Source organism: Oncorhynchus nerka, linkage group LG23 (genome assembly GCF_034236695.1).
Source record: "Oncorhynchus nerka isolate Pitt River linkage group LG23, Oner_Uvic_2.0, whole genome shotgun sequence".
Lineage (NCBI taxonomy): Eukaryota > Metazoa > Chordata > Actinopteri > Salmoniformes > Salmonidae > Oncorhynchus > Oncorhynchus nerka.
This window is the reverse complement of record NC_088418.1, coordinates 45,048,637-45,075,847: the sequence shown is the minus strand read 5'-3', so window position 1 is coordinate 45,075,847 and position 27,211 is coordinate 45,048,637. Positions and strand designations below refer to the sequence as shown.

At 46.6% G+C, this 27,211-nt stretch overlaps 2 protein-coding genes across 6 annotated transcripts in view; both read right to left on the bottom strand.

Annotated features, from left to right (window-relative positions):
- The window catches only part of LOC115106912 (laminin subunit beta-1-like), a 36,546-nt gene extending 33,770 nt beyond the window's left edge, over nt 1–2,776 (bottom strand). Inside the window, 2 exon segments of the mRNA XM_029630118.2 lie at nt 1,475–1,647; nt 2,377–2,776. Of these exon segments, the coding sequence (XP_029485978.2) occupies nt 1,475–1,647; nt 2,377–2,407 (204 nt within the window). The 5' untranslated portion in view covers nt 2,408–2,776.
- Nucleotides 2,777–3,714: 938 nt separating this feature from the next.
- On the bottom strand, nt 3,715–26,950 carry LOC115106913 (peroxisomal succinyl-coenzyme A thioesterase-like). 5 transcript variants are annotated; one of them, XM_029630121.2, is made up of 10 exons: nt 26,382–26,950; nt 9,242–9,444; nt 6,852–6,951; nt 6,383–6,740; nt 6,071–6,190; nt 5,826–5,908; nt 5,599–5,692; nt 5,453–5,533; nt 4,827–4,968; nt 3,715–4,717 (listed from the first exon to the last, which is right to left on the bottom strand). In XM_029630121.2, coding segments are annotated over exons 1-10 (1,314 nt in total). In that variant the 5' UTR covers nt 26,384–26,950; the 3' UTR covers nt 3,715–4,586. The 5 variants fall into 5 exon arrangements, with proteins under 5 accessions (XP_029485981.2, XP_029485982.2, XP_029485979.2 ...); XM_029630122.2 differs by lacking the exon at nt 26,382–26,950 and adding an exon at nt 9,983–10,122; XM_029630119.2 differs by lacking the exon at nt 26,382–26,950 and adding an exon at nt 9,816–9,969.
- Between the last annotated feature and the right edge of the window lie 261 nt (nt 26,951–27,211).

The window sequence follows — 27,211 nt, the reverse complement described above, 5'->3', positions numbered from 1 at the left end:
CTAACCTGTCCATAAAATGTTACCTGAGAAGCTGATCCTACAATTCAATTGATTAAGGCTAATGCTAATGACGTCGTATATCATTTTCAAATCTTCAGTCACATGTTGATATTTTGCAAACATTATAAAAGCAATATGAACTAGAGGAGACAATGGCCTTGTGGTTAAACATTTTATTTTATTCCAGGTCATCAGCTAACATTGTGTTTCTTTCGTCACACCCGTCTCTGCTATAACTGCACCCAGGCTAACACCCAAGGCTATCTAGCATGATACTTGAAACCTACAGTCTGCTGGGATTTAGTCACTAGATGGGTTAAGAAAATGACATGTGGAACCTTAAACAACCATACAACCCCCCCAATAAACTTCCAAGTCTGTGTTTTTACAAACATTGCGCTAAAAAACATATTTTTTTTAACAAAGGGAAACATGGTTGGACTGGCCAGTTGTTTTTGAAGGGAGCTCGTCCTTCTCATTAGGAACGTGGTGACTTCACTACTTCATTCTAGCTTCTGTTTTATCTGAGAAAATGGGTGTGTTACTTTCATCCCAGCTCTCCCCTACTACAAGTTGTGTGTTGCTCTGTCTGTATGCTACGTCTTGCTTGTCCTATGTTGCTCTGTCTGTATGCTATGTCTTGCTTGTCCTATGTTGCTCTGTCTGTATGCTATGTCTTGCTTGTCCTATGTTGCTCTGTCTGTATGCTATGTCTTGCTTGTCCTATGTTGCTCTGTCTGTATGCTATGTCTTGCTTGTCCTATGTTGCTCTGTCTGTATGCTATGTCTTGCTTGTCCTATGTTGCTCTGTCTGTATGCTATGTCTTGCTTGTCCTATGTTGCTCTGTCTGTATGCTATGTCTTGCTTGTCCTATGTTGCTCTGTCTGTATGCTATGTCTTGCTTGTCCTATGTTGCTCTGTCTGTATGCTATGTCTTGCTTGTCCTATGTTGCTCTGTCTGTATGCTATGTCTTGCTTGTCCTATGTTGCTCTGTCTGTATGCTATGTCTTGCTTGTCCTATGATGCTCTGCATGTGCTCACTGCTCAATGATTGTCTATATTGTAATTGTTTTTAATAACCTGCCCAGGGACTGCTGTTGAAAATTAGCCGGCTGGCAAAAAAACTGCACTTTTATTGAAATGTTGATTAATGTGCACTGTCCCTGTAAAAAATAAAATAAACTCAAATTAAACTCAAGTTAAATTAGCTGGCTAGACTAATTTAACAATCTAAAAAATGTTTTTCTGAAAGGTGCTAATTGAGTGACTGTCAGTTAAAACGGCTGAGTCACAACCAAATTTCAAAATTGCACCTTGTGTATTCTACTATTCAAACTCTCAACAGTTGAGAACCAGACTGAGATCATAAATAAGCAACCGCTTATGGCGGCTGGGGAGCCTAAGCAACTGCTTATGCCCACCCTGTCTAGGTGTAGTACACCTATCTGTGCCCCAGGCGTGAGGTGTCTTACCTCCAGGTGACCAACAATGCAAAAGCGTTCAGGCTTCTCAATGCCGCAGGTGGAAGAGGCTGTGAGCTGGTGCGCACGGCCGATCAGAAGGTCCCCGGTGGCGGGGTAGCAGCTCCCCTCAGTGCACACATCCCCAAACTCCGGCAGCTGCGCAAAGGACCGCCACCAGAGGGCTGCCGGACAGAAACAACATTGAGTGTAGCTGATGATGCTGCACGGGCGAGCAAAACATGTCTGGAGTATAACTCTCTATGCAACTATTATACCTAAACTATTCCACAGTTAAAAATCTGTACAAATATTTTTATTTTCGATTTAAGAGGCGTCTCTCCATTGCTACCACAGGCTCCCTTTAGTCTAATGCATCACTGGGTATAAAAACATAACGGTCACAAGATAGGCTTCCAGTTCATTTAATTGAAATCACATGGACTATCTTTCCAATCGATCCCTGTGGCGGGACTGTTTATGAAAACAGGCTGCTATGTTCGGGAACAACAGCGACTGTGGGAAACAGTTATTGACTGCACTAAACAGCCTCTGTAAACGATAGCTAGTTGAAAATAATGTGCCCAAAACATATTTAAACAAGCATAGTGGACTGAGACATCTGACATGTATAAACTGTTGAACACATTTATAGGATGTTTAAATAATGGCTTACAGTTCCTCATTATATGGTATCCATGGTCCTGAATAAGTGACAGTGAAAAGTAACATTGAAATGAAACTTTGACGGCAACAGAAAATAAAATCCTCTATTGGATCTCTTCACATTTGACTTTTTCTCTTAAGACAATACTTGGCTTTTGGCTACGCCTCAAATGAATTGAGAATACTTTAGCTAGCTACCTGCGCAGTAGGAAAAGACGAAAACACTTCCATGTAAAAACAATACTTACTCAAAAGTGATGCGATGAGCAATATCAACATTTTCGAGTGTTAAACATTGATATTTATCCGTCGGGTGGTTTTTGGCAAGTCCTGAAGCAGTGTGTGTCTGTGTAACTCTGTTCTAGGAGGTCCTGGCGAGCCCCCAACTACACACCCCACGCGTTCCCGAGTCCCAACCCTCCAGCCTGGGTATGCAGCGCAGCGTGCTAACGAAGATAAGCGCACCACATTCAGCCAGGACTGTCTTTGATGAAATAATACAAGTAAAATGACTTTACTTTTCATCTCGAGATAAGTCAACAGACTGCTCTAAGTGTGTTGTCAAATCAAAAGTTGTGGTCAGTATGCTTGTTTAGGCTACTGAGAACATAAGAGCATATCAGTCGGTCTGTAGGTCAGACAGACATCGGTGTAGCTCTGGAATGCACTGCTGCACAGACATTACCTGGCATGTTTCACACGATCAACTTCACGGTTCTTCTGACTGACCCCAGAAGGAGAGTTGGGTACCATGTCAAACGCAGAACTCCACATCCGTCTCTGTCGGGCAGAGTGGCCATTTTCTGTGTTTTGTAGTGTGGGGGCTTATTTAGCAGTTGGGCACAGATGGGTGATAGCTGAAAAAGCCTATTCTGTCAGATCCAATCCCCTATTGGACTGAACCCTGGACATGCTTGTGGTTGAGTTGGACACAGTTATGGCAAATGGCAACGGAGACAGGTGCCCATAGTTACCCTTCAGGAAAATAGACACAGCATCTCCCCGAACACTGAAAGTTAAAGATGATTCCCTCCTCAGTGTTGAAGTAATTTGCCTGGATTTTGAATTGTAAAATCAAGATGTGTTTATTAGTTTTATAAGACACCCTATTCATCAAGTTCAATGGGGTTTATTTTAAAATTTAGACCAGGATTTCCCAAACTCAGTCCGAGGTCCCACCTGGGTGCACATTTTGGTTTTTAACCTAGCACTACACAGCTGATTCAAATAATCTAAGCTTGGCGAGTTGGTTATTTGAATCAGCTGTGTAGTTGTAGTTCAAAAACCAAAACATGCACCCAGGGCACGAGTTTTGGAAACCCTGGTTTATACTGCAACCTATGTATGAAACATCTCAGAGCAGGAGTGCTGATCTAGGATCAGATCATAATAAGATTAAATGGACAGGGGGATCCTTATACAAGATCAACACTCCTACTACTCTTGAGACATTTGGAATACAGCCCCAAGACTCAGCAATTGACCACAACTATACGTGCCATGTGCATACATCACCCTCGTGTGGAATATTGAAGAACTGCAAGAGACATGCCAAATAGCCCTCTCATGCTCTCAATAACAACATATTGTTCATCCTCCTCCGATTTATTATAATCATCATAGACAATACATTTCCTCATGAATCAAAAAATAGAATCAATCATCTGTGTACTATGGCAGTTAGGTTTCAGGCACAGGTGTTAACACTATTGGCAACTCATGCAGTTTAGCGAATGAGAGACTCTGACCCACTATTGTGGACACTCCTCATCAGCCCTCAAGTTATGTTGTACAGCTGTGTCCACTGGTCTGATGACTCTCACTCATTTCATAAATATTAATCCTTAAGAGTATATTATTGCACCCAAAATACTGTCAGTTTAAGATAAATATCAGTTTTTTTTCTTGGGCTGTCTCTCAATCCACCCCATCCGCCTATGTCGACATTCCAGACCGAGACATCTCAAAAATTGGTCTTCTCACAAAAAAAAAATCTTATTCCTTATGATACATTTTTGGAATGTCTTTTTTTCCCCCATTTAGGAATGTGTTATATTCAATGCGTTTCTATGGGCGATAGTAGTAGACCAAATTCAATATTTTAAGTAATAAAAAAAAATTAGCTAAAACCAAGTGTACACCACACAAATTTCCAAATCCTATCACATTAAACGACTGTCTTTCCTGACGTTTTTAAGTCTTGACAACACAGTGGTGCGCTCACTAAATGACATGGCAAGACAGGGGTCACACACTATAAGATCGTTCACTTGGTCGTTAGGATTCTCGAGACCACTGTCTCGCAAAAATAATTATGTTTTGTATAATTATTAGCTGAGAAGAACCCTCCCACCCACCAAAATAATTAGACTTAAAATATAAAGTGTTAATGTATTTTTTTGTTTAAGTTATAGCTTCGTCAATCATACTAGGTCCTTGATGCTCTTTGGTTGTGACATCACAGCTTGGCCTTAGGGACAGAGTCAGGGCTGGGGTAGAGGTGTTGCCGTAGGAAGCTAAGGTTCTTCTCCCAACAGTCTTCCTGAGCGTCGGCATGCGGCTTGGTGTACCCTCCCCACAACATGATCACTGCAACACACACACACACAATCATTATTACATTGGGAGTGAACAATTGGTTATATATACATCTTAGTTCAGGTGTGTATACTATATGTGTGAGCATTGTGTACAGTACCTTTCTGTCGTGTTTGCTGCATTATGAAGTTGCTGGCTCTGAAGTGGGGTGTGTAGGGCGGCTCAATGAGGTGTCCAGCATCAGGGTATTGTAGAATGGTCAGCAGGTGCTCGTTACCCGCTGCACGCATCATCTGGGTCATCTGCAGGTGTCGTGGAAAATTGTCTCAGAAATAGAACACGCTTACAAGAACTTGTGAATTCAATATAGACTTTAATACAAAGTAGCAAAGCTGAGCCCTTCCATGGAAGGACCCTATCACAAACGTAACAGAGCCGAGCCCCTCCATGGAAAGAGACTAACTTCTGTTATTACAGAGTCCTGCCTTTATAGGATTCTGTCTTTGCATAACGTATAGAGTCCCCTCCCTCTATATGAAAATAGCTTCCCTTGACCTTTCTCCATTATTTTCTTTTCATCTCAGAACTTGCTTGTTAATATATGTTCCATTCCTTATATAGCCATTCTGTCTCAGCTCTTCAAAGTGGAAAGCCTAGATGCTGCTAATATTGGAAATGTAATCAGTCAGGAGTTTTGCTCCCACACAGGTCAGAGGTCACATTCAGCATCAATCACAATTATTGATTTCATAGGAAGCTTGTAATCATGTTTGTGTGTGTACTCACGTCCTTAGCAGACTCCACTGTGGCCCAGTTCTGATCATCCTCCCCGACGACCAACATCAATGGACACTTTATCCTCCCCATCTGTCAGAAGACACGGCAATGAGTAGACAACCCCACAGTGTGTGTGTTTGTGTGTGTTGACTTACATCCACTTTCTCTCCAAGTTCGGTTGGGATGGGCAGAATGAGGTCTCTCCAGACCACACGGCCCTCTTCATCAAATCGGGTCTTATACCTATTCCTGGCAATAAATAATTGTGTTTTTAGTCTCTATATCTTCATTTGGGCTGTATGTCACAAGCTTCATAATCACGGTACTTTACATCTTCACTTTGAACAGTTTTGGGTTTATTTATCATACTCACACCACTCACTTGTTCATCTTTCTAAACACCTCGCCGATAACCTTGTTGACAGGGATGACGTGACTCCCACTGATACACACACAGCATTTGGGCTGGAATACACACAGTATTTATAGTTTACACACGAAACAAACTCATAAGCATATACACATGGTCAGTGTTGGGACAATAACGATTACTGAATCTGAATTCACTCTATAAATACAAAGCTCCAATCTGGAGGAAAACGAGGAGAGTAGGAGGGAGAGGCTCACGCTGATGTCTTTGGAGTAGGCTGCCAAGTTGAGGGCGACTAACGAGCCTAAGGAGAGACCAAACAGAGCAACTCTGTCCTTCATCACCAGGGGGTGCTCCTGCACAACCCTGAACGCTTTCTACATAACAGAGAGATGGAGCTCAAGTTCAAGTGATAAGGATACAATGTAGGATCCAATGTAGCGGATGTGATGTAATATAACAGTGAGTCTGGATAATGGGTCACAGGAGGACTCTGCCCTCTCAGGGCTGTTTCTGAACATTAAGACAAGCACAAGCATGTAGGCACACACACAGAGTATGAGAATCACCTCAAAGTAGGTTTTTGAATCGATGTCTGAGGTTCTGTTCTTGTCATGGGGAAGGTACTCTAGCGCCATGGAAACAAAACCGTGTGACGCCAGGAGGCCAGAGCGGTACTCCACCAGCCCCCCACCCCCTCCCCACATATCCAACACCCCAGGGAAGGGTCCAGGACCTGGGGGTAAAAAGAGGGTCCCTCGGACTCCATGTTCCCTGATGTCAATTCTGCACACACCCGGTGCCATGTACCATCGTTCTGTGAGAACGGTCGCTAGAGGAGACTGCTTGCTGAAGCCCTCAGTCATGTGCCCACTGTACACAGAGATGTGTACCACCATAGGAGTGAGGACATCCATCTTTCTCAACCTGAGAGACAGAGAGTTTATTTGACTTGTCCAGCCGAGCCTGGTTACCCTAAATTATGTGTTTATCCTATGTAAAATTGACTGCAAATATTGAATTGCATTGGTGTATTACCTGAGGCCTGTCCGACTGCCTGGAACAGGCTGCATGCTCCACAGTAGACCCATGGGCTCTGCTCCTTCATATGTTCCTCCAAGACTGGCATCCTTAGCAACTACATAAACAACAGAAAAGAGAAAGAGGCTGGACTTCCTGACTTGGACTTCGGAGTTGGATGACCATTTAGAACTATTGTTTTCTACTCGGAGCTCATCTTTTCAGAGATGTCAGTTGTAGAGGTTGACTGATTATGATTTTTCAGCACCGATACCAATTATTGGAGGAACAAAAAAAGCTGATACTGATTCATCTGCCGATTTTATGTTTGTAATTAATGACAATCATAACAATACTGAATAAACACTTATTTTAACTTAACTTAATACATAAATCAATCAATTTAGTCTCAAATAAATAATACAATATGTTCAATTTGGTTTAAATAATGCAGAAACAGTGTTAAGTAAAAGTGCGATATGTGCCATGTAAAAAAGCTAACGTTTAAGTTCCTTGCTCAGAACATGAGAACATATGAAAGCTGGTGGTTCCTTTTAACATGAGTCTTCAATATTCTAGGAATTATAACTCATCGACTATTTCTCTCTATACCATTTCTATTTCATATACCTTTGCATGTTCTTATAGGCACTATAGTATTGCCAGCCTAATCTCGGGAGTTGATAGGCTTGAAGTCAAACAGTGCTGTGCTTCAAGCATTGCCAAGAGCTGCTGGCAAACGGAGTAAAGTGCTGTTTGAATGAATGCCTACCACCGCTCAGTCAGACTGCTCTTTCAAATCATAGACTTAATTATAATATAAGAAACAGACAGAAATACAGGCCGTAGGTCATTAATAGGTCAAATCCGGAAACTATCATTTCGAAAACAAAACGTTTATTCTTTCAGTGAAATACGGAACCGTTCCATAATTTATCGAACGGGTGGCAACCCTAAGTCTAAAAATCCCTGTTAAATTGCACAATCTATGTTGTGTCATAATTATGTAAAATTCTGGCAAACTAATTACGGTCTTTGTTAGGAAGAAATGGTCTTCACACAGTTCGCAACGAGCCAGGCGGCCCAAACAGCTGCATATACCCTGACTCTGCTTGCACTGAACGCAAGAGAAGTGACACAATTTCCCTAGTTAATATTGCCTGCTAACATGAACTTCTTTTAACAAAATATGCATGTTTAAAAATATATACTTCTGTGTATTGATTTTAAGAAAGTCATTGATGTTTATGGTTAGGTACATTTGTGCAACGATTGTTAAATCATCACCTGTTTGGCAAAGTTGAAGTAGGCTGTGATTAGATGATAAATTAACAGGCACCGCATTGATTATATGCAACGCAGGGCAAGCTAGTTAACCTAGTATCATCAACCATGTAGTTAACTAGTGATTGTGAAGATCGTTTTTTTTTTTTTATATAAGATGCTAGCTAGCAACTTACCTTGGCTCCTTGCAGCCACAAGGTCCCTTTGATGCTGCACTCACGTAACAGGTGGTCAGTCTAACACGCAGTCTCCTCGTGGATTGGTGGGTAAGTCTATTGGTGGTCAGTCTAACACACAGTCTCCTCGTGGATTGCAATGTAATCGGCGTCCAAAAAGGCTGATTACCAATTGTTATGAAAACTTGAAAATCGTCCATGCCGATTAAATCGGTCGACCGCTAGTCAGTTGTCTGTAGACTGGGGCTCCCGAATGGCGCAGCTGTCTAAGGTACTGCATCTCAGTGCTAGATGCGTCACTACACTACCGGCTGTGATTGGGATCCTATAGGGCGTCATCCCCATCCCGATCCGGGTTTTGTAGGCCGTCATTGTAAATAAGAAATTATTTTACTACGCAAGTCAGTAAAGAACAATGGTTAATTTCTTTAAAATGTCTCAAGCACACTGAATGGGGCTTTCAAAACAACTGGGAACTCTAAGGTCAAATAATGAGGTCAGTGATCTTCAGGTAGGAAAGTGAGAGCTCTAGAAAGAGGCCGAGTTCCCGACTTGGAATTCCAGTTGTATTGAACGTGGCATTAATGTGCTTGGGTGTGTTCATTGGTCACGCCTTTCAAAGTGTGTTGCATTTTAACACTTATCCTACTTGGGACTACAGGTCCACTGCATGACCTTCACAACAACCATATTGGTTTTAATAACATCTATTTTGGTATCCTTTACTCAAGGTTTGCTGTGATGTTGTACTAACTTGATAGCAATAGAAGGCAAACTAGCAGGCAAAAACATTGGCCAGCATCTCATGTTACAGCGCATGCTGATCTTATTGGCAACCACCAGGACAACATGTAATTGAATTAAACAAGAGTATGGGATTTCATACAGAAGTTAGGCCAAGGCTACATCCAAGAAGCCTGTCTGTCAGCCCGGCGGTCACAAACCTACCTGTCACCGTGCCTTGGCCGTCGCTGGTGTAATGGCCGAACGCCTCCCAAAGGTCCTTATCCTCAGAGTGATGAAGGGAATGTAGTGTCACTGAGAGCGCTGGAGGTAAATTCCTCACAACTACCTGGATCTTCTCATCCACGAGCCCCCGCGTTGGCTGCACTGACAGAAGCGGGAAAGTCCCAACCATGGTGGACAAACACCTGTAGAAAAAAAGACAGAAACCAAACGAACATTGGTAAAGATGGTGGGATTGACATCCCATTTGTCTTGGCTTTAACCTGTGAAAATCAAATGTATTAATATAGCCCTTCTTACATCAGCTGATATCTCAAAGTGCTGTACAGAAACTCAGCCTAAAACCCCAAACAGCAAGCAATGCAGGTGTAGAAGCACGGTGGCTAGGAAAAACTCCCTAGAAAGAGTTGGCTATTCATGACCGATCATTAAGAAAACAAAATTGGCTACGAGTCACATTCGCTTCAAACTTCGTGTCCACATTTACCTAGACTAAGTTATTCGACAATGACAAGTCAAAGACATGCTGACATAGAAAACCGCTCTGTGTAGTTACATAATTCTGGTGCGAGTAGACACGTTTACTCGTGCAGGAAAGTACAAAGTCCGTGCAGCACTGCTCAAAGTTACAGCAACTAGAAACCCATAGCGATGAACTGTAGGCCTATGCATGATTCATCTTCACAAAGGCTGCAAGATTTTTCTCAAAGGACTGTTACTTACTTTACCGGTTAATAACAACTTAGACTACGTTGGGTTTACGCACTGTTTGGTAAGAGGGTCTGCTTAATAAGCGTCAGTCAGCAACACTAAAACGGTCTCTGAATTTCTGACATTTTCAAAATAAAAGTTCCTCACGTAATATAAAAGTATAATTAACCTCAAAAGTCTACCCTCATGATACACTAACACACGAGGCAGCGCGGTGAAACACCGCTTCCCATGAATTTCAATGGAAGGAAAGCAGAGAGGGCGGTGAAAAATATCAACTTTTCCCAACTTTATGCAAATCACCAGCGGCGATTGCAAAAGATGTAGAATATGTTACGAATTTGCACGACATATGATATGTTACAAATTGTAGATAGATGGCTAACATTAAATAGCTGGCTAACGTTAGCTAGGCTAGGGGTTAGGATTACGTTTAGGAGTTGGGTTAGAGGAAAGATTAGCTAAAAAGGGTTAAGGTTAGGGGAAGGGTTAGCTACCATGCTAAGTAAGCTAAAAACTAGTGGAAAAGTTGCTAAGTAGGTAAAATGCTAAAGTTTTCTGTGATTAGATTCGAATTTGCGAACGTTTTCGGTTGTTAGACGTCGGTGTTATAGGCCCACCCATCCACCCCGACAAGTAACTATCTGTTTTATGTAACCATAACAACTGTAACATATTAATTTCAGTCTCCCGGATTTCGTTTAATTATGTTACACCTAGTATATAAGACCAGGCTGCAACACGTGGCTCTATCTTTTGAATAGTTTAACCTACAAAATATTATGCCCCATCACTGAAATTTAAGGAACACAAATTTCAGGAACACATATTATGTACATACTGTTTCCTTCTACTATAAACACAAGCCGTTAGAAATTAGTGTACAAGACCAGGCATAACATTAGACTGGGGAAGACAGAACATCAATGATGATGTTATTTTCTACTCAGAAGACCATAGGACATTATTGCCTGATGATCATCTTAACCTCCCAATACATTTCTGATGCATTTCAGTCACTTCAAACCATACTGTCTTCAGAATGAAATGCTGTCAAAAAATGCTGCAACTGATTGGTAATCGACTGTCATAACCCAAATTACAAAAGTTAACATTTGCCGTAATTTACATAACTTTGTTTGCATGTCAATATAGTGTTACAGGAACAATCCGAGTCAGATGTATGAAGCTGAAGGTACGATCAGTGTTGCCAACTAATTTTCAGGGTAAGTTGCTAGAGGCAGGTTGACTTGTTGCTAAAAGTTGCTAAATGACGTTGTGATGTCATTGCGTGATAACGTAAAACTGCGTAATTACGTTTAATACACAATAACGTCACTCAAATTGACTGGCCATCTCTGCAAAAAATATTATTTGACATTTGTTCAGTTACAGACTCCCACTCTTTTCTGTACTTCTGGCTGTACAATTTTGATTGAAACTTGTTGATTGATGTTGTAAGTTCTGTTCAAGATCAAATATTCGTTACCAACTATATTCATTGGGTTTGGCTCGTCGAACTCGTACCTACTGCGGCTGCAGTCAGCCAACAATGATTTGCAATTTGCTGGAATTGCTGCCGCCTGTGCACAAGCCTGCTGCTGACGTCACTCACAATGCCCTTTTGCAGCCAGGCACGTGTGTTGCGATTGAGTATGTGACAGAAACAAAATCGTTTTTGTCATTTAGAGGGAAAAATGCATGCATTTTAGCGTTTGAGTCACTTTTCAAAAGTTGCTAAAAGTTCCAAATACATTTTTTAAAGTGTTGCTAGGTGCTGTTTGAAAAAAAAGTTGCCAGGGTAGTCTGAAAAGTTGCTAAATCTAGCAACAAAATTGCTAAATTAGCATCACTGGGTGAGCAGTCAGGTTTATATGCCGAGGGATGAGAACACTTTGGTTTGACAGTTCAAGTTTGAGGCTGAAGTATGGAGCCGGATAGCTGACAAAAGGTTGAACGTACGTATCGTTAGGATCGTAATAAAATCCAATCCATACTTAAATTGTCAGGATCGTACGAAAAGCCATTCATGAAACATAAACGTGAAATTTAATCTGTAAACATACAAACACCATGTTACGATTACGGACTAACATTGTAGGCTTGAACAAATCTTTTGTTGCAATTCTGACGTACAATAATACCTTTCAGAGTTTTGGCAGTTTCATCTCACCAACAAAAATAATTTACACCAAATGGCCTGTGAGGAGTGCTACACGAACAAACACGGAATTGGGGAAAATTGAAAGAGGTATCCTGTACGTTTTCAAGTTAAAAGTCTCCATTCTCTATTACTCCTCAGTTGAGTTCACTTCACATTTAGGTAGCTAATGTCATGGATTTGTTTGCCAGCGCAAGTCTAGATATCACAAACTGTATCATGCCTACAACAGTTAAGTTTCAGTCCACATAGAATAATAATAGATGTTTGGTGAATATATTGTAATGACCTGACTAGATCATAAATGAACAATTGTCCAGACAGAGGCCTGAGCTTGCGAATTGACGGTTTATTGAACCAACTTTACACAGGCTACTGTTTGGGCCGTAGCACACGCCAAATAGATAACCCACAATCCAACCGTGACCTTCTCTTGTGAAGCCCAGATGTAAGAGAGAGAGAACAAAGGCTGAACCTGGTCTTAACTTCCAATGCCCAACCCCCCCTCCACGCCACTCCGCCAACCACCAGGATGCCCGGCATCAGAACATTCCAGGCATTCCCGTGATTGGCAGATAGCAGGTTGATTGACATGTCGGACCCCGCGAACACCGGGTACTGGTCAGTACAACACAACCACCTCCTAGCCTAGCACATAACACACAGCTGTCTGTGCGGGTCGCTACACAGCCCCCCCACCACAAAGTCCCTCGTCCCCGAGGGAACAAACAAAGTCTCTGAAGCGACCCGGAGGTCTCCTTTGCCTGCGTGGCCGTGATGGTCGCAGAGTGCCCCTCTGGGAACCAGGGGATGAAGGCAGGGATATGGGGGACAAGGAAGCGGGAGCGGGTAATACAGTCCGTGGTTCTGGGGAACCACGCGGTGACACAGGGGGAGACAGGGGAGTGGGCTGTCTGGAGCCTTGTCTGCGGCACCTGAGGGTGGGTGCCTGGAGAATGTCATTGCCAGAGAGGGGAATTGTGGGGGTTCCTGGGGTTTGGGGAGAAGAGGCCCCTCTGTATGGGGCTAACCTGTCCCGGTGCAGTGCCACCTTTCTCCCCCTGGGAGGAAGCTGCACCCGGTACACAACCTCCCCTACCCTCTCCAGGACACTGCAGGGTCCCACCCAGTGACTGTCCAACTTGGGGCATCTGCCTTTTTTTCCTTAGGGGGCTGTAGACCCAGACCAGCTCCCCAGCCACAAAGTGCCTTCCCGGGTGTGCACGTCATAGTTCCTTTCTGCCTCACACCTGCATTCACCAGCTGCTCTCTGGCGAAGGTGTGGGCTGTCTCAGGCGGTCCTGGAGTCTCCGGGCATACTCCGGCCCCGGAGGAACATGAGGGCTATCCAGGGGCCGACCAAACGCCATCTCCGCAGGGGTGCGGATCTCTCCCCAGCATGAGGAGGGCAGGCGTGCAGGAGGTGGAGTCTTGGACAGCGGAGCGGCATGCCATGAGGACCATAGGCAGGTGCTTGTCCCAGTCACGCTGGTGTTTGGAAGAGACGATGGCCAGCTGCTGTCCAAGCGTTTTGTTGAAGCGCTCCACAAGGCCATCACTTTGAGGATGGAGAGGAGTAGTGCGGGTCTTGTGCATACCCAGCCTCTCACACATGGTGGCGAACACACGGGACTCAAAGTTTCTGCCTTGGTCGCTGTGGATGGACTCTGCAGCTCCAAACCTGCTGAACATCCCCGCTGTCAGGGCGTCGACGATGGTCTCTGCCTCCTGGTCAGGCAGAGCATAGGCCTCGGGCCATTTTGTGAAATAGTCCATGGCCGTGAGCACCCAGCGGTTTCCACTGTCTGTGGTGGGAACGGCCCAACTACATCCACTCCCACCCTCTCCATGGGAGCCCCCACTGGGAACTGTTGGAGCTGAGCATGAGAGCGGCCTGGGGGCCCTTTCTCGCTGTGCAGTTGTCACAGCGGCGACAAAAGTCCTCCACATCCCTCTTGTGCTGCCCCCAGTAGAAGCCCTGACGGAGACGGCGCAGTGTTTTTGTGACCCCAAAGTGTCCAGTCCCCACCCCCATGAGTACTCTGGAGCACAGCCTCCCGCAATGCTTTTGGGACCACCACCTGCCACCTCTCCTCTCCCGTAGCTGACTCCTTCCATGCCCGCTGTAGCACGCCATCAGCCAGCCGCAGTCTCTCAAACTTCGACCACAACCCTTTGGTCGCGAGTGAGAGCGCTGTCACCTCTTCCCATGGTGGCCTCACCTGCGCCTCTACCCACTGTAGCACTGGCTGTAGGTCTGTGTCCCGTCCCTGCTGCTGCCGCCATTCAGCCACGTCGACAGTCTGCAGCTCACAGCAGACAGGCCCGCTCGCCCGACACACTGTGGCACAGACACCCTCCTCTGCCCGCAGCTCTCTCTCCCGTCCCTCTCTCCGTTCACAGTGGCGGCAGCCGTCTGCAGTACAGGGCCGACGGGACATGGCGTCGGCGTTGGAGTGGCGTGCCCCTGCCCTGTGCACCACCGTGAAGTCATACGGCTGAAGCTCCTCCAACCAGCGTGCCACCTGCCCCTCTGGCTCTCTGAAAGACATGAGCCACTGGAGAGCAGAGTGGTCAGTCCTTACAGTAAAGGGCAGACCACCCAGGTAGTACTTGAAGTGTTTGACGGAAGCCACAACAGCCAAGAGCTCCCGCCGGGTGACACAGTAGCGGCGCTCATGTTTGTCAAATGTTTTGCTGAAGTACGCCACCACTCTCTCCCCTCTGGCCCCACCTGGGCCAGCACCCCACCCATGCCCACATTGCTCGCGTCTGTGTCCAGGATAAAGGGCAAGGTGAGGTCAGGGGGCAAGCACGGGGCCTCGATCAGTGCACGTTTGAGGGTGTTGAACGCCTCCTCACACTCCACTGTCCAAGTGAAAGCCTTGTCCTTCGGCAGCAGGCGGTTCAGTGGAGCAGCAATGCTTGAGAAGCCCCGTACAAACCTCCTGTAGTACGAGGCCAGGCCCAGGAAGCTCTTCAGCTGACGCTGGTCGGTGGGGGTGGGCCAGTCTCTGACAGCCCCTACCTTGTCCTCCATGGTGCTGATCCCTCCTTCCCCACTCGGTGGCCCAAGAAGGACACCTCTCTCCTCATGAAGTGGCACTTCTCGGGGTGGAGCTTCAGACCTGCGGCAGCCACCCTCTCCAGCACACGCCGTAGCGCCCCAGGGCTGACTGGAAGGAGCTGCCATGGGCCAGGATGTCATCGAGGTATACCAGACACTGCTGTCGGGGGATGCCATCCAGCACCCTGTCCATCAAACGCTCAAAAGTAGCTGGAGCGTTGCACAGGCCAAAGCACAGGACCTTGAACTGCCAGTGTCCTCTGTTAGTGGAGAACGCAGTTTTGGCTCTGGCCTCTGGGGAGAGGGGCACCTGCCAGTAGCCACTGCGGAGGTCTAGTGAGGAGAACCAGGAGGACCCCCTAACCAGGTCCAGCGACTCATCGATACGTGGTATGGGGTATGAGTCCTTCCTGGTTACCTCATTCAGCCGCCTGTAGTCCGCACAGAACCTCAGCTTGCCCCCCTTCTTCGGAACCATGACGACTGGCGCCGCCCAGGGGCTGTCTGAGGGCTCAATGAAGTCTGCCCGCTGCATCTCCAACACAGCCTTGTCTGCCGCCTCCTGGCGTGCCAGCGGGATACGGCGGGGACGCATCTTGATGGGTCGAGCATCACCTGTGTCGATCTCATGCTGCACCAGAAGAGTCTGACCCACCTCTTCCTCACTCAACGCAAAGCTGTCTCTGAATTCAAACAGCAACTGCCACAACCGTTCCTGCTGCTCAGGGTCAAGACCAACACAGTTCCTCCCCATATCTCCCTCACTGCAGACAGTGTCCTCTCCTCTCCCATCTGGGGTAGCTGGGCTGGGGGTGCGGCCCGGGCTCACAGAGGGCTGTGTCATGGAGGTAGCTGGGGGAATGTAACACACCGCCGTAGGTGACAGGGGACTGGGGAAAAGTCACACACAGCTGTGGGGGAGGGGCGCAGCCATGAGTCTCTGCTGCTTTAACTGTTGGAGTAAAGGGTTTGTTGGGTTGAGTGAATGTGACATTAGGGGGCCATGGTGACTTCCGTCCCTCCCTGGAAGCTCAGTGTGCCCCTATTTAGGTCTAACTGGCAGCCTGTGCTCCTAAGAAAGTCCAACCCCAGGATACAAGGGTCCTGCACAGCCGCCACCCACACAGGATGACGCACAGTCCTGCCCCCCTACTGTCAGAGTCATTATTCCCTTCCCTTTCATGGGTGCCAGCTCACCTGTGACTGTGCGGAGCTGCACAGTTGTAGGCTCACACTGAGTCCAACCTGGCACAATATCTGGCCTCACCAGGGTTACTGTGGACCCAGTGTCCACCAGGGCGGAGCAGGGCACCCCTCCACAGTGACAGGGACATGACAAAGTCCCCAACACAGGTCCAGCCCACCACAACAACAGGCTCCCTCCGCTTGCCCTCGTCTGCTTCTGGGGGAAGTGGAGCCTTGCTTCCCGTCTGTGCCGGTGGGCTCCTCCTGAAGATGATGGTGGTTGGGATAGAAAGCCAGGGGTCCGCACTACCCGGTCTATGCGGACCCCGAGCCGTTTCCCTGAGCTCTGGGGGACATGGGGCAATCTCGGCGCAGATGGCCTGGCTGGCCACAACCCCAGCAGACCCTGGGACCAGGGCTTGTGTTTCGTGCCGCCTGTAGCGACACAGCCCGAATGAGTTCTGTCATTTCGGCCACCCAAGCAGGCTTTTCCGGCTCCGGGCTGCTCTGCCCCCAGCTCGCACAGAGGTGTGTCTCCCTGCACCCCCACCAAAGCCCCAGCTGAAGCCCCAGCCCACACCAGCTCCCTCTCCAAAGCCATCTCCAAGGCTGTCTGCAATGACTCAGGATGAGCCAGCTGGGTCTGTATGCGCAGCTCCGTAGGGAGAGCGCCTGTATGAACTGGTCCCGTGCTAGCTCGCTCTGCACGGAGGGGGCATGTGAGCATATGCCCGCCGAGAGAGGCTCTCAATGTCATTAGCTAGCACCCGTAGAGGCTCTCCAGGCTGCCTGCGTCTATTCCTCAGTTCGGAGCGCAGTAGCCCGGGCTGTACACACTGTCCATAGCGCCTCCTCAGTGCTCCCACTAGAGCACCATAATCATGCCTGTCCTCGGGTCTAATCAATATCAAACAGGACAGAGCTTCATCCGTGAGGCATAAAGCCAACTGCAGTGCCCTTTCTTCATCCGACCACCCCTAAAATGAGCTAACAGTTCAAACTGAGCATGAAAAGCTTCCCAATCCGCCTTACCGGAATACTTCGGGGTCTTAACAGATACGGACGCAGCCGGGAACTGGGCGCCGCCATGTTTGTTTACATCCTGAGCCCCAGATTCCTCGTCACGCCGCGTCGACGTCGCCACTTCGGTCCGCCCACCAGAACGCGCGCGAAATACACTCGACGAAGCACTCATGCCCGCTTCAGCCACCATCACTCTAACGTCCTCCCTCAAGCGGCCTCTGCGCTCCGACGCCCTGGCGATCTCCTCAGACAGAACCCCGACGTCCATTCACACGCACCTCCTTGGCCATAATCGTCCCCTACCTCCACCTTCACTTTCGGATTCCCTCGAAGCATTTTCAATCCCCGTTCTCACCTACGGTAGCTAGCCACATAAGTCAGCTAGCTAGCTGGCTAACTTGTATCAACGTTTTTACTTCTGACACCAATGTAATGACCTGACTAGATCATAAATGAACAATTGTCCAGACAGAGGCCTGAGCTTGCGAATTGACGGTTTATTGAACCAACTTTACACAGGCTACTGTTTGGGCCGTAGCACACGCCAAATAGATAACCCACAATCCAACCGTGACCTTCTCTTGTGAAGCCCAGATGTAAGAGAGAGAGAACAAAGGCTGAACCTGGTCTTAACTTCCAATGCCCAACCCCCCCTCCACGCCACTCCGCCAACCACCAGGATGCCCGGCATCAGAACATTCCAGGCATTCCCGTGATTGGCAGATAGCAGGTTGATTGACATGTCGGACCCCGCGAACACCGGGTACTGGTCAGTACAACACAACCACCTCCTAGCCTAGCACATAACACACAGCTGTCTGTGCGGGTCGCTACAATATGAATTATGTATGACCACTGGAGTCTTTGCCACTCAAAATATTGTTTTATAGAATATTTTGAAATGTATTTAATCACTCAAAACCTTTCCAAAACATATTCTGTAGGAGGGGTTAATATGAATTTAAATTTTAAGAACAAATTCTTATTCACAATGACTGCCTACTGTTGATGTTTAACTACGAGAGAAAGAGACCAAATCAAGACGCTGGACAGAGTGGAATCAAGTATAGCAAATTGGCAGTTTATTAAAGTCAAAGATATCTTGTCCTTGCAGTTAAGCGTGCACGGACCTATTCATATAGCTCAGAAGGAGTTAGCTGAAAAGGGTCCCTAAACAGAGTGTGCAACGGATTTTGTACATAGAATGACGTAGGTAGATTCTTGTAGTTCTGTCTTCTGACTGGTTGGTGAAGGTTGGAGGAAGGTCCTGTCCGACCCTGTGCCGGAGCCTCATTGGTGCTCCTTGAAGTCGTCCGATCCTGGCTCCTGCCCAGTTGAATGGGGTGTGGAGCGTGTGTGTGTGTGCTTATGCAAAAAGAGGTTTGTGTGTCAAAAGATGTCAGTTCAAAAGGGAGTGTGTGTGTGTGCTATGAAATGTCTGTGTGTCCCGGAGTCGTGAGATAAGAGGAACTGGAACTAACAGTTGGCGCTTCAGGCTAGGCCATTTCCTGTTTTGACAGGGACGCATGTGATAACTTAAGTCAGACAGATGGGCTTGGTATTCTATAGCTGCTTATGCGGTTAGAATCTGCTGAGGACAGAATGTGTTTGTGTTAATGCAGAAGTATGTTTTGAGGAACGGCCGCCCTATGTCTCAGTCATGGGGTGTGTTTAATTATAGGGTTGCAGACAGCCTGAGGATATTAAGGCCATGGTTACGAAAGAGCTATTAGTTCAAACAGCTAGGCTATGAGTGATTAATATATTAGGGATATACTACAAATCCCCCTCTTCACGTCTACTAGACGTGAAAACTATAAGAGGAACGAGAGGAGTAGGTACCGAAAAACAAAACCCCCCTCTAGTACGCAGTGGAGCTAGGCAAATAACCAAGGACAAAAAGGAGGGCACACAAAGTGCTACACCTGGAGGTGCCAAGAAGAGTAGTCAGGAGGAGGAGGTTCCCGAAAAGGTGGTAAGGCCTCATCAGGGTCATCAACCCCCAAAAGCGGGTACATGTGGGTCTGATCGCTGGGCAAGGGGGTAATGGCAGTGGTAATTAATCTAGTGGCTAATGTGTGGGCGCAAGGAATACAGCAACAACCGCACAGGGTTAGGATAGCCACAAAAACAGCAACGGACTCTAGGACAGAGGAGATCAGGGTCTTATATTTACCGAACGCATCCATCCAGGAGTCCCACATAGAGGTATCAACACCTGAATGTTGTTTCATCTTACCATTAAGAGTACGAAGACCCTCTAGTGCCACAGTCAGGCTGCCATCAGTCGCTGTATTATTGGGAATGAAAGTGCAACACTGCTCACCAAACATGGCACAAACGCCACCGCGTTCCGCCAATAACATGTCAACAGCAATTCTATTTTGAAAAGCCATCAATGATGTTGCTGCCAGTTGTCCATGTACGGCCTCGAATCCTTGCTGAGTCCAATTGCCTAGTTTTTGGACATTGAAATGAATGTAGTTAATACGATCAACATTTTTGTTAACTGTACACCACCAACAAATAGAAGATTCAAAGCCTGCAGCCACTTGGTCAACAAGTTTAAACTCATCTGGTAACCCTCTGGGAACCCCAATGGCATCAATATAGGTGAGATCCCCTGTCATTGATCCCACTGCTCTCTTGGGCCTGGATGACATCCTGACAGGGCCTGGAGATTTAACACGAGAAAGCAGGTCCTGGACGCCTATTGGGTAAACAGAGATTGGCAGTAAAAGGTTAACAAGCGCACAAACTCCAGTGGTGTTCCGGGGAAGTTTGTCAAACAGCCCAGTCCCCCCACACCACCACCATACATCAGCTCTGGACACCGGTTGAAAAGAACTTGTAATAACATGACACCAACTGGCAGGGAGTTGTCCCAAAGACCGTCCTACACCTGTCATGTTGATGCATGTGAAATTAGCCTTAGCCACCTTAGAGGAAAATGTGGGTTTCTTAGCAATAGCGGAGACTACTGGATAAGCCGTGTCCCATTGTGAGCAATTGGCGGGTGGGTTGTCTTTATTCATAAGGGGCAGTAGGCAGTCATCAGTCAGTACTGCCGGCACTATGCGAAGCAGAGGCCTGGCTCCCATGCACACAACACAGCTTCATGTGTTGGCTGCTTGTTCAGTCAATAAGAGGTTTTCCCTTTTGTCATGTACCAGTCATACCTGGTGTATGAAAGAGCCGTCACTCCCCTCCCATTCCTCTTGTCTCCCCATGTCCCCCAAGGTAGTGCAATGGTGGTGGTTGCATTCGTGGGTATACATAAGGTGGTGCCTCTAGCCTTGTCTGTTGTGCATGGTGGGTCTGTAGGTGCAGTACTACGCTTGGGACGGGAGTGATTGTAGGGAGTGATGTCAGAGACGGTGTTAGGGATGAGCGTTGGGGTGAGTGTACGTGATGTTTTAGGGTGTGATAGATGATCTATTAACCATGTGAAAGTGCCTAGGGTTACTCCAAATATCAGTAGGAATATCACACATAAGGGGCCAGATATCCCCAGCCTCACCCAGGGAGGGAGAAATGTCCCTCTAACTGGGCGAGGTTCCTTTTTCAGGGGAGGCGGAGTTTGATGCCGCATCACCTGAGGAAGGAGTGTCTTCATTTGGAATCGAATTAAGGCCGCTCAAATCGGCTCTGACCTCCGTCAGCGTTCTGGAAGGTATTGGGGCTGGAGTGCAATGTGTGAGGTGGTGCCAAGGTGCGCCTGATTTACCTTTGACCTGGACAGAGTGTGAAGTAACCTCCTTCACTTCGTACGGTCCAGTCCACCTGGGTTCCAGCCACTTTCTCTTGTGGACTTTAACCCTCACTCAGTCACCAACTTTTACCTTCAGTGGTGGCGTGTCTCCTGGCAGCTCCCCCTCCTGGACCTTGCGAACCTGGGTAGAGAGTGCTCCAGAGAGAACCGTCAGTTTTTTTCACATAATCAGACATTACAATTTGTTGTACATCAAGAGCGGGCATATGACCTCCCTACCTTGGTGGACCAGGCATGACTCTTCCAGTCATTATCTCATGAGGAGAGAGATGGGTGCCTGCTCCTGGTGAGGCTCTCATGGCCATCAGCACCAGAGGCAGGACTTCAACCCATGTCAACTTCGAACCTGCACATGCTTTAGCTATCTTAGCTTTCAGCGTTTGGTTTGACGTTCCACCAGACCTTGGGACCGGGGGGTGGTACACAGAACCGAATCTGTGTGTTATGCCAAATCTTTCTTCCACCTGTCTTGTGTTTGTTACTGAAATGTGAGCCATTTTTCAGATCTGATTTGTCTTTAGATGCCATACCTGGGTATTAGTTTGGTTTGTAGCCACTTAACGACTGACCTAGCATCCCCCTTTGCTGTTGGTATTGCTTCTACCCATTTGGAGAACCTATCTACCATAACTAGGAGATAGCGTTTGCTTTTAGATACATTGTAAGGGCCCATGTCGGTGTAGTCTATACTAATGTCCTGAAAACATGCATTAGGTACTGGGTATGAGCCCATTGGTGTTTGATATGGTTTCTTTGGGTTGTGGCTGCCACATATGTTGCATTCGTCACAAAATAAGTCTTTTGAAGGGTCTTTAGTTTGCCTTCGTGTGTGGGGCCATGTGCTTATCGTAAACGTTCTGGGTCCATCAGTGTGGACTGCTCCATGGGCATAGGCTGAGTCTGCATAGATATTCATTTCCTTTTCCTCTGATGAGGGCCTGTGTCAATCCGATGATTTCAGCTAATTGGGCCGATGCTAGTTGAGGGATGATGGCTGATTCAAGGGTGACATGTGAGCCGTCTGGGAGTTGCTGTACCACCACATAGGCTGCTATGTTTCCTTCTTCTCCTTTGTAGCAGCAGCCATCAGTGTACAACCAGTGGTTGGGATTAGTCAGTGGTTCATTCTTCAGGTCTGGTCTCAGTTTTAGTTCTTGTGCCGCTCTTTCAGCACAAGAGTGGGGCAGTCCTTCTTCTGCGTTGAGTGCATCTGCCATATTTTTGTCGGTGTTAACAAACGTGATATGTTACTGAGTGCATTTGTTCTGGATCTTGGTTTTTCTTTCAGCACTGAACGTGAATTCTTTACTCATTATTTACGCAGCAACGCCATGATGGGTGTGGATCTCCAATGGATGACACATCACGAGGTGAGCTGTTTTTTTAATAGCTTTTGCTACTGCAGCAACGCATCTGGAACATGTTGTCTGTCCTACCTCAATGTGGTCAAGTTTTGAAGAGTGGTACATCAAGACCCTTCTCTCCCCCTCTTGTTTCTGGAAAAGAACGGATGAGGTGAATCCTTCATTTTCAGAAACATCCAAATGGAACTTGATGTTGTAGTCAGGTGCAATCAGCGCTGCTGCTGCTGATAGATCTGTTTTCAGGAGTGCAGAAGCTGTTGATGCTTCAGCCATCCAGGCTAGGGGTGCATGGAGGTTTCTTGGTCGTAGGATGACCGGTGCTGCCACCCCCTCTGTATGGTCCAGTGTAGGGGCCCCGTTGAGCCCATTGTGGCTGTTGCTGTTGCAGGATATACTGCTGTGGGGGAGGGTATTGGGGTGGTGGGTCTGCCTGCTGTTGGATCATCTGAGAGACAGTCTGTGCTACGATCTGAGTGATATCTGGCTGCTCCCTTTGGTCTTGAGTTTCTTCTGCAATCATTTGTTTTTTAGGTTTCTCCCCCTTTTGTGCATCTTTTATTTGGAGCTTTAACAGCTGCACCTGCAGAGACTGGACCTGGCTCTCAGCTCCCCCCTTGTCCTTATTGTATTGAGCCACGTGATGGTGTACATGTGTGTTGAATTGATTCAGTGGGAGTGAGATCAACCCTACCGTTCCTCTCAGTTTCGTTTTCACATCTCCAGGACACCCGTTCACCACCATTTCCTTCCACATGCTGAGTGTGGTGTCTGTGTGATCGAATGGTTCTTCGTGGACCGACCTCCATGTGGTCTTGGCTCTGTCCAGGTATGCTGCAGGTTGCTCACCTGGATTGATTGTGAAGGAGGATAAGGTGGCATGATTTCTCTCTGTAGGGTAGGCTCTCCGTAGAACTTCCCATAATTTGGTACGGAAGTGGTCTATGGGCAGTGTTGGGGCCCGCCATTCAAGCTCGGCTGCTATCATGAGGGCTTCCATGGTTCCGTGGTCAGTGGCTCTTGCTAGAAGTGCTTTCACGTCTCCTAGGCAGAGTTGCAGGCCTGATGTGAGAGTCTGCAGTTGAAGTAGCCATGCGGAGGCACCTCCATGTAGGCTAGGCATCTGTTCCATCAGAGTTGTTAGATCGGTCATTTTCCAGGGCTGGTACTCCAGAATGCGTGTGTCCCCTGGTGTCGGGCGCAGGGGGTATTGTCCGGCTGTCATCTGCTGTTGCTCTAATCTTTCAGCGATTCGGGAGGACCGACGGGGAGGTCCAGACCCCAATGGTTCGGGCACTTCGGTTACTGTCCCTCTCATTATTCCTTCCACACGGTAGGCTCCATCTCTGTTGTTATCGTGGTTTGTCATAAGCTCTCTTGGCTTGTTCTATTGAGGATCTCAGTAGTTCCTGTATCTTACTCACGTTTGGACCTCCCCTTGGAGCTGGGGTAAGCTCCATGTCCAATGGTTCGTCGTTTTCGCTAGCCTCGCTAGCCGTGCTCTGATGACTGTCTCCTCTCTCTGTCTGATGGAAATGGTTAGAATCCAGTCCTGAAAGTAGGTGTTCAGTGGTGTCAGAGGTGTGTGAGTTTTCAGAGGAGCATTGCGGCCTTCGACCCTGGGTAGGGCCCCCTCTGGTTTCTAGCTGTTCACAAATAATATGGCCACCCGTTATCCCCAGTGTCATTTCCCCTTTCAGCTCCCCTTTGTGCACTAGCATGACCGGAGCCTGTACAGCAGGTGGAGCCCTTGGCAGAAACGGGTTACCTAAGAATGGGTTGTGTGATGGATCCCGTTGGTCGTGTCCCATTGAATACGGCGGGGGTTGGGCCACCTCCATTGGTAGCGCTGGGTATATTGAGGGAGGAGTGGGTGTTGGCTTAGTATTTTTGGCTTGGGCTATGGGAGAGCTGTCGTGTGGAGGTTTGGTATCTGCGGGGGTTGGAGAGACTATGCCCATAATGTCTGGTTTCTTCTGCAGTTGCGCCCTCCTGCTCTCCTCTATCACCCAAGTCCCTATCTTCAGTTCTGCTTCTGCTCACTCCCTCCCTTTGGTTCCTTCTTTTTTGAACAAATGAGTTTTGTTCCCCTCCGTCTCACTTGCTGTTGCTTCCTTTACGGCTTCTTCTAGCCCTTTCTGCATAGATTGGAGTTCCTCCTCTACGGGAGGTCCCCGTCTAAGGTAACCTGCCTGTGTCCATTTGAGTTTCACCCCCTCCCACACTTTCTTAATCTTTTTGTATTGATCTTTCCCTCCCGCTCTATCAGTCATGCGCTGTTCTAAAAAGTAATTGAATTTAAGTTTGGGCGTGGTTGTTGCAGCCATTTTATCACAAAATAATTACGTAAACTAAAAAGGTAATTATTAGCGCGGCTTTAGGCAAGATAACTAAGCTGCAATTTTCTGAAAAAGGTCTTCTGACTCCTATTCCAAGATATAACTAAGGCAGTGATTATCTGAAAAAGGTCTTCTGACTCCTATTCCCTGTTCTAGCTCATCTGGTAACGTCTGTAATGTCCTCTAGGTTTCAGTGTATATGTGTTTATTTCTATCTTTGTATACTTAGCCCGTCCTTGGTCGAGACCAGGGATGTATTCGCGGTGTACCGGCACAGACTTATCTCTTGCGCCTCACCCTCGCACACAAAGATTTTGTCAGTAATGTGGTGGCAGTTACGTGTGTGTTTCTCCGGTATTTTATTTGAATTTGTTCAGCGATTTATTTAGGTATTTTCTAGAAATGATTCGGCGATTTCCTTTTGGAACAATATATTAGTGAATTTAGGCGGTTCTATAACAATTGTCAGAATAATTCTCTCTTTAGGAAATATCGATAGAAATTGGAAAACCAAAAGTTGTTAAGCGAATTATTTAGACACTTTCTAAAAAACAATTCAGCAATCACCTTTTGGAACAATATATGAGCAAATTCATGTGGTTCTATAACAATTGTCAGAATAATTTTATCTCCTGGGGAATACCAACAGCGGAAACAGGGAAAAAAGAAACAGTCAATATTTTAGCACGGCGGCTGGGTCAATTCACAGCTCGGCGACTGGACAGTATTTGTCTCAGCGGCCGTCAATATTACCCCGTTTATCTATTCACAGTATGGCAATCATTTTCCCACAAATGTTTTCTCTGAATTGGGCACAACAAAATCGCGGAACGTCAAAACTAGTTATATTATGTTATAGTTTGATGTGCAATGGTCACATCATTCCCGATCTCTGTCTTGTGGAACGCCAAACTTACATGTATTATATCTACTCGACTACACCTCTTACACAACCTATTAAATAGCACACAACTTATTTAATAGGGCATTTTTCATGCAGATTCAGTCGATCTAACCACACCTTCACAAGACCTATTCGATAGTACACAACGTATCAATAGGACATTTTACATGCAGATTCGGTTCATCTATCATTTAACTATAACCACACCTCCACAAGACCTATTCGATAGTACACAACGTATCAATAGGACATTTTACATGCAGATTCGGTTCATTTATAAATTAACTACACCTCTTACAAGACCTATTCGATAGTACACAACGTATCAATAGGACATTTTACATGCAGATTCAGTTAATTTATCTGTTAACTACACCTCTTACAAGACCTATTCGATAGTACACAACATATCAATAGGACATTTTACATGCAGATTCAGTTAACCAGTCTCTATTTATGCAAGATATCTTTTAACCATGCCTTCATTTCTTAAAAGTAATTTAACAGCAATTCATACTCACGTTCAGTACTACTGATCAAAATTTGGCAATTGAATAAAATATAATATGCAGATTTATGATTTAACAGGCTCTGCTTACATTTTATGTCGAGCTCTGTCATCAGTTTCCTGAGGTAAGTTGAATGGCCGATGTCTCCTGGCGACAGGTCACTCTTCCGTCTGGTTTGCACCCAATGATTTGTCTCCCCTCACATCAACTTGTCATAGATCGAATTCAGATGTTTAAACCATCCTCTGCTACCAAGTTTTGTTGATGTTTAACTACGAGAGAAAGAGACCAAATCAAGACGCTGGACAGAGTGGAATCAAGTATAGCAAATTGGCAGTTTATTAAAGTCAAAGATATCTTGTCCTTGCAGTTAAGCGTGCACGGACCTATTCATATAGCTCAGAAGGAGTTAGCTGAAAAGGGTCCCTAAACAGAGTGTGCAACGGATTTTGTACATAGAATGACGTAGGTAGATTCTTGTAGTTCTGTCTTCTGACTGGTTGGTGAAGGTTGGAGGCAGGTCCTGTCCGACCCTGTGCCGGAGCCTCATTGGTGCTCCTTGAAGTCGTCCGATCCTGGCTCCTGCCCAGTTGAATGGGGTGTGGAGCGTGTGTGTGTGTGTGCTTATGCAAAAAGAGGTTTGTGTGTCAAAAGATGTCAGTTGAAAAGGGAGTGGAGTGTGTGTGTGTGCTATGAAATATCTGTGTGTCCCGGAGTCGTGAGATAAGAGGAACTGGAACTGACAGTTGGCGCTTCAGGCTAGGCCGTTTCCTGTTTTGACAGGGACGCATGTGATAACTTAAGTCAGACAGATGGGCTTGGTATTCTATAGCTGCTTATGCGGTTAGAATCTGCTGAGGACAGAATGTGTTTGTGTTAATGCAGAAGTATGTTTTGAGGAACGGCCGCCCTATGTCTCA

Coding starts and splice junctions, on each gene's coding strand:
- LOC115106913 (XM_029630119.2), bottom strand. CDS start 9,931: ATGCATAGGCCTACAGTTCATCGCTATGGGTTTCTAGTTGCTGTAACT. Junction 9,445..9,815: donor TCTACTCGCACCAGAATTAT/GTAACTACACAG, acceptor TTTTTTCTACAG/GTGTTTGTCCACCATGGTTG. Junction 6,952..9,241: donor CGGCCAAGGCACGGTGACAG/GTAGGTTTGTGA, acceptor TTGTTTATGTAG/TTGCTAAGGATGCCAGTCTT.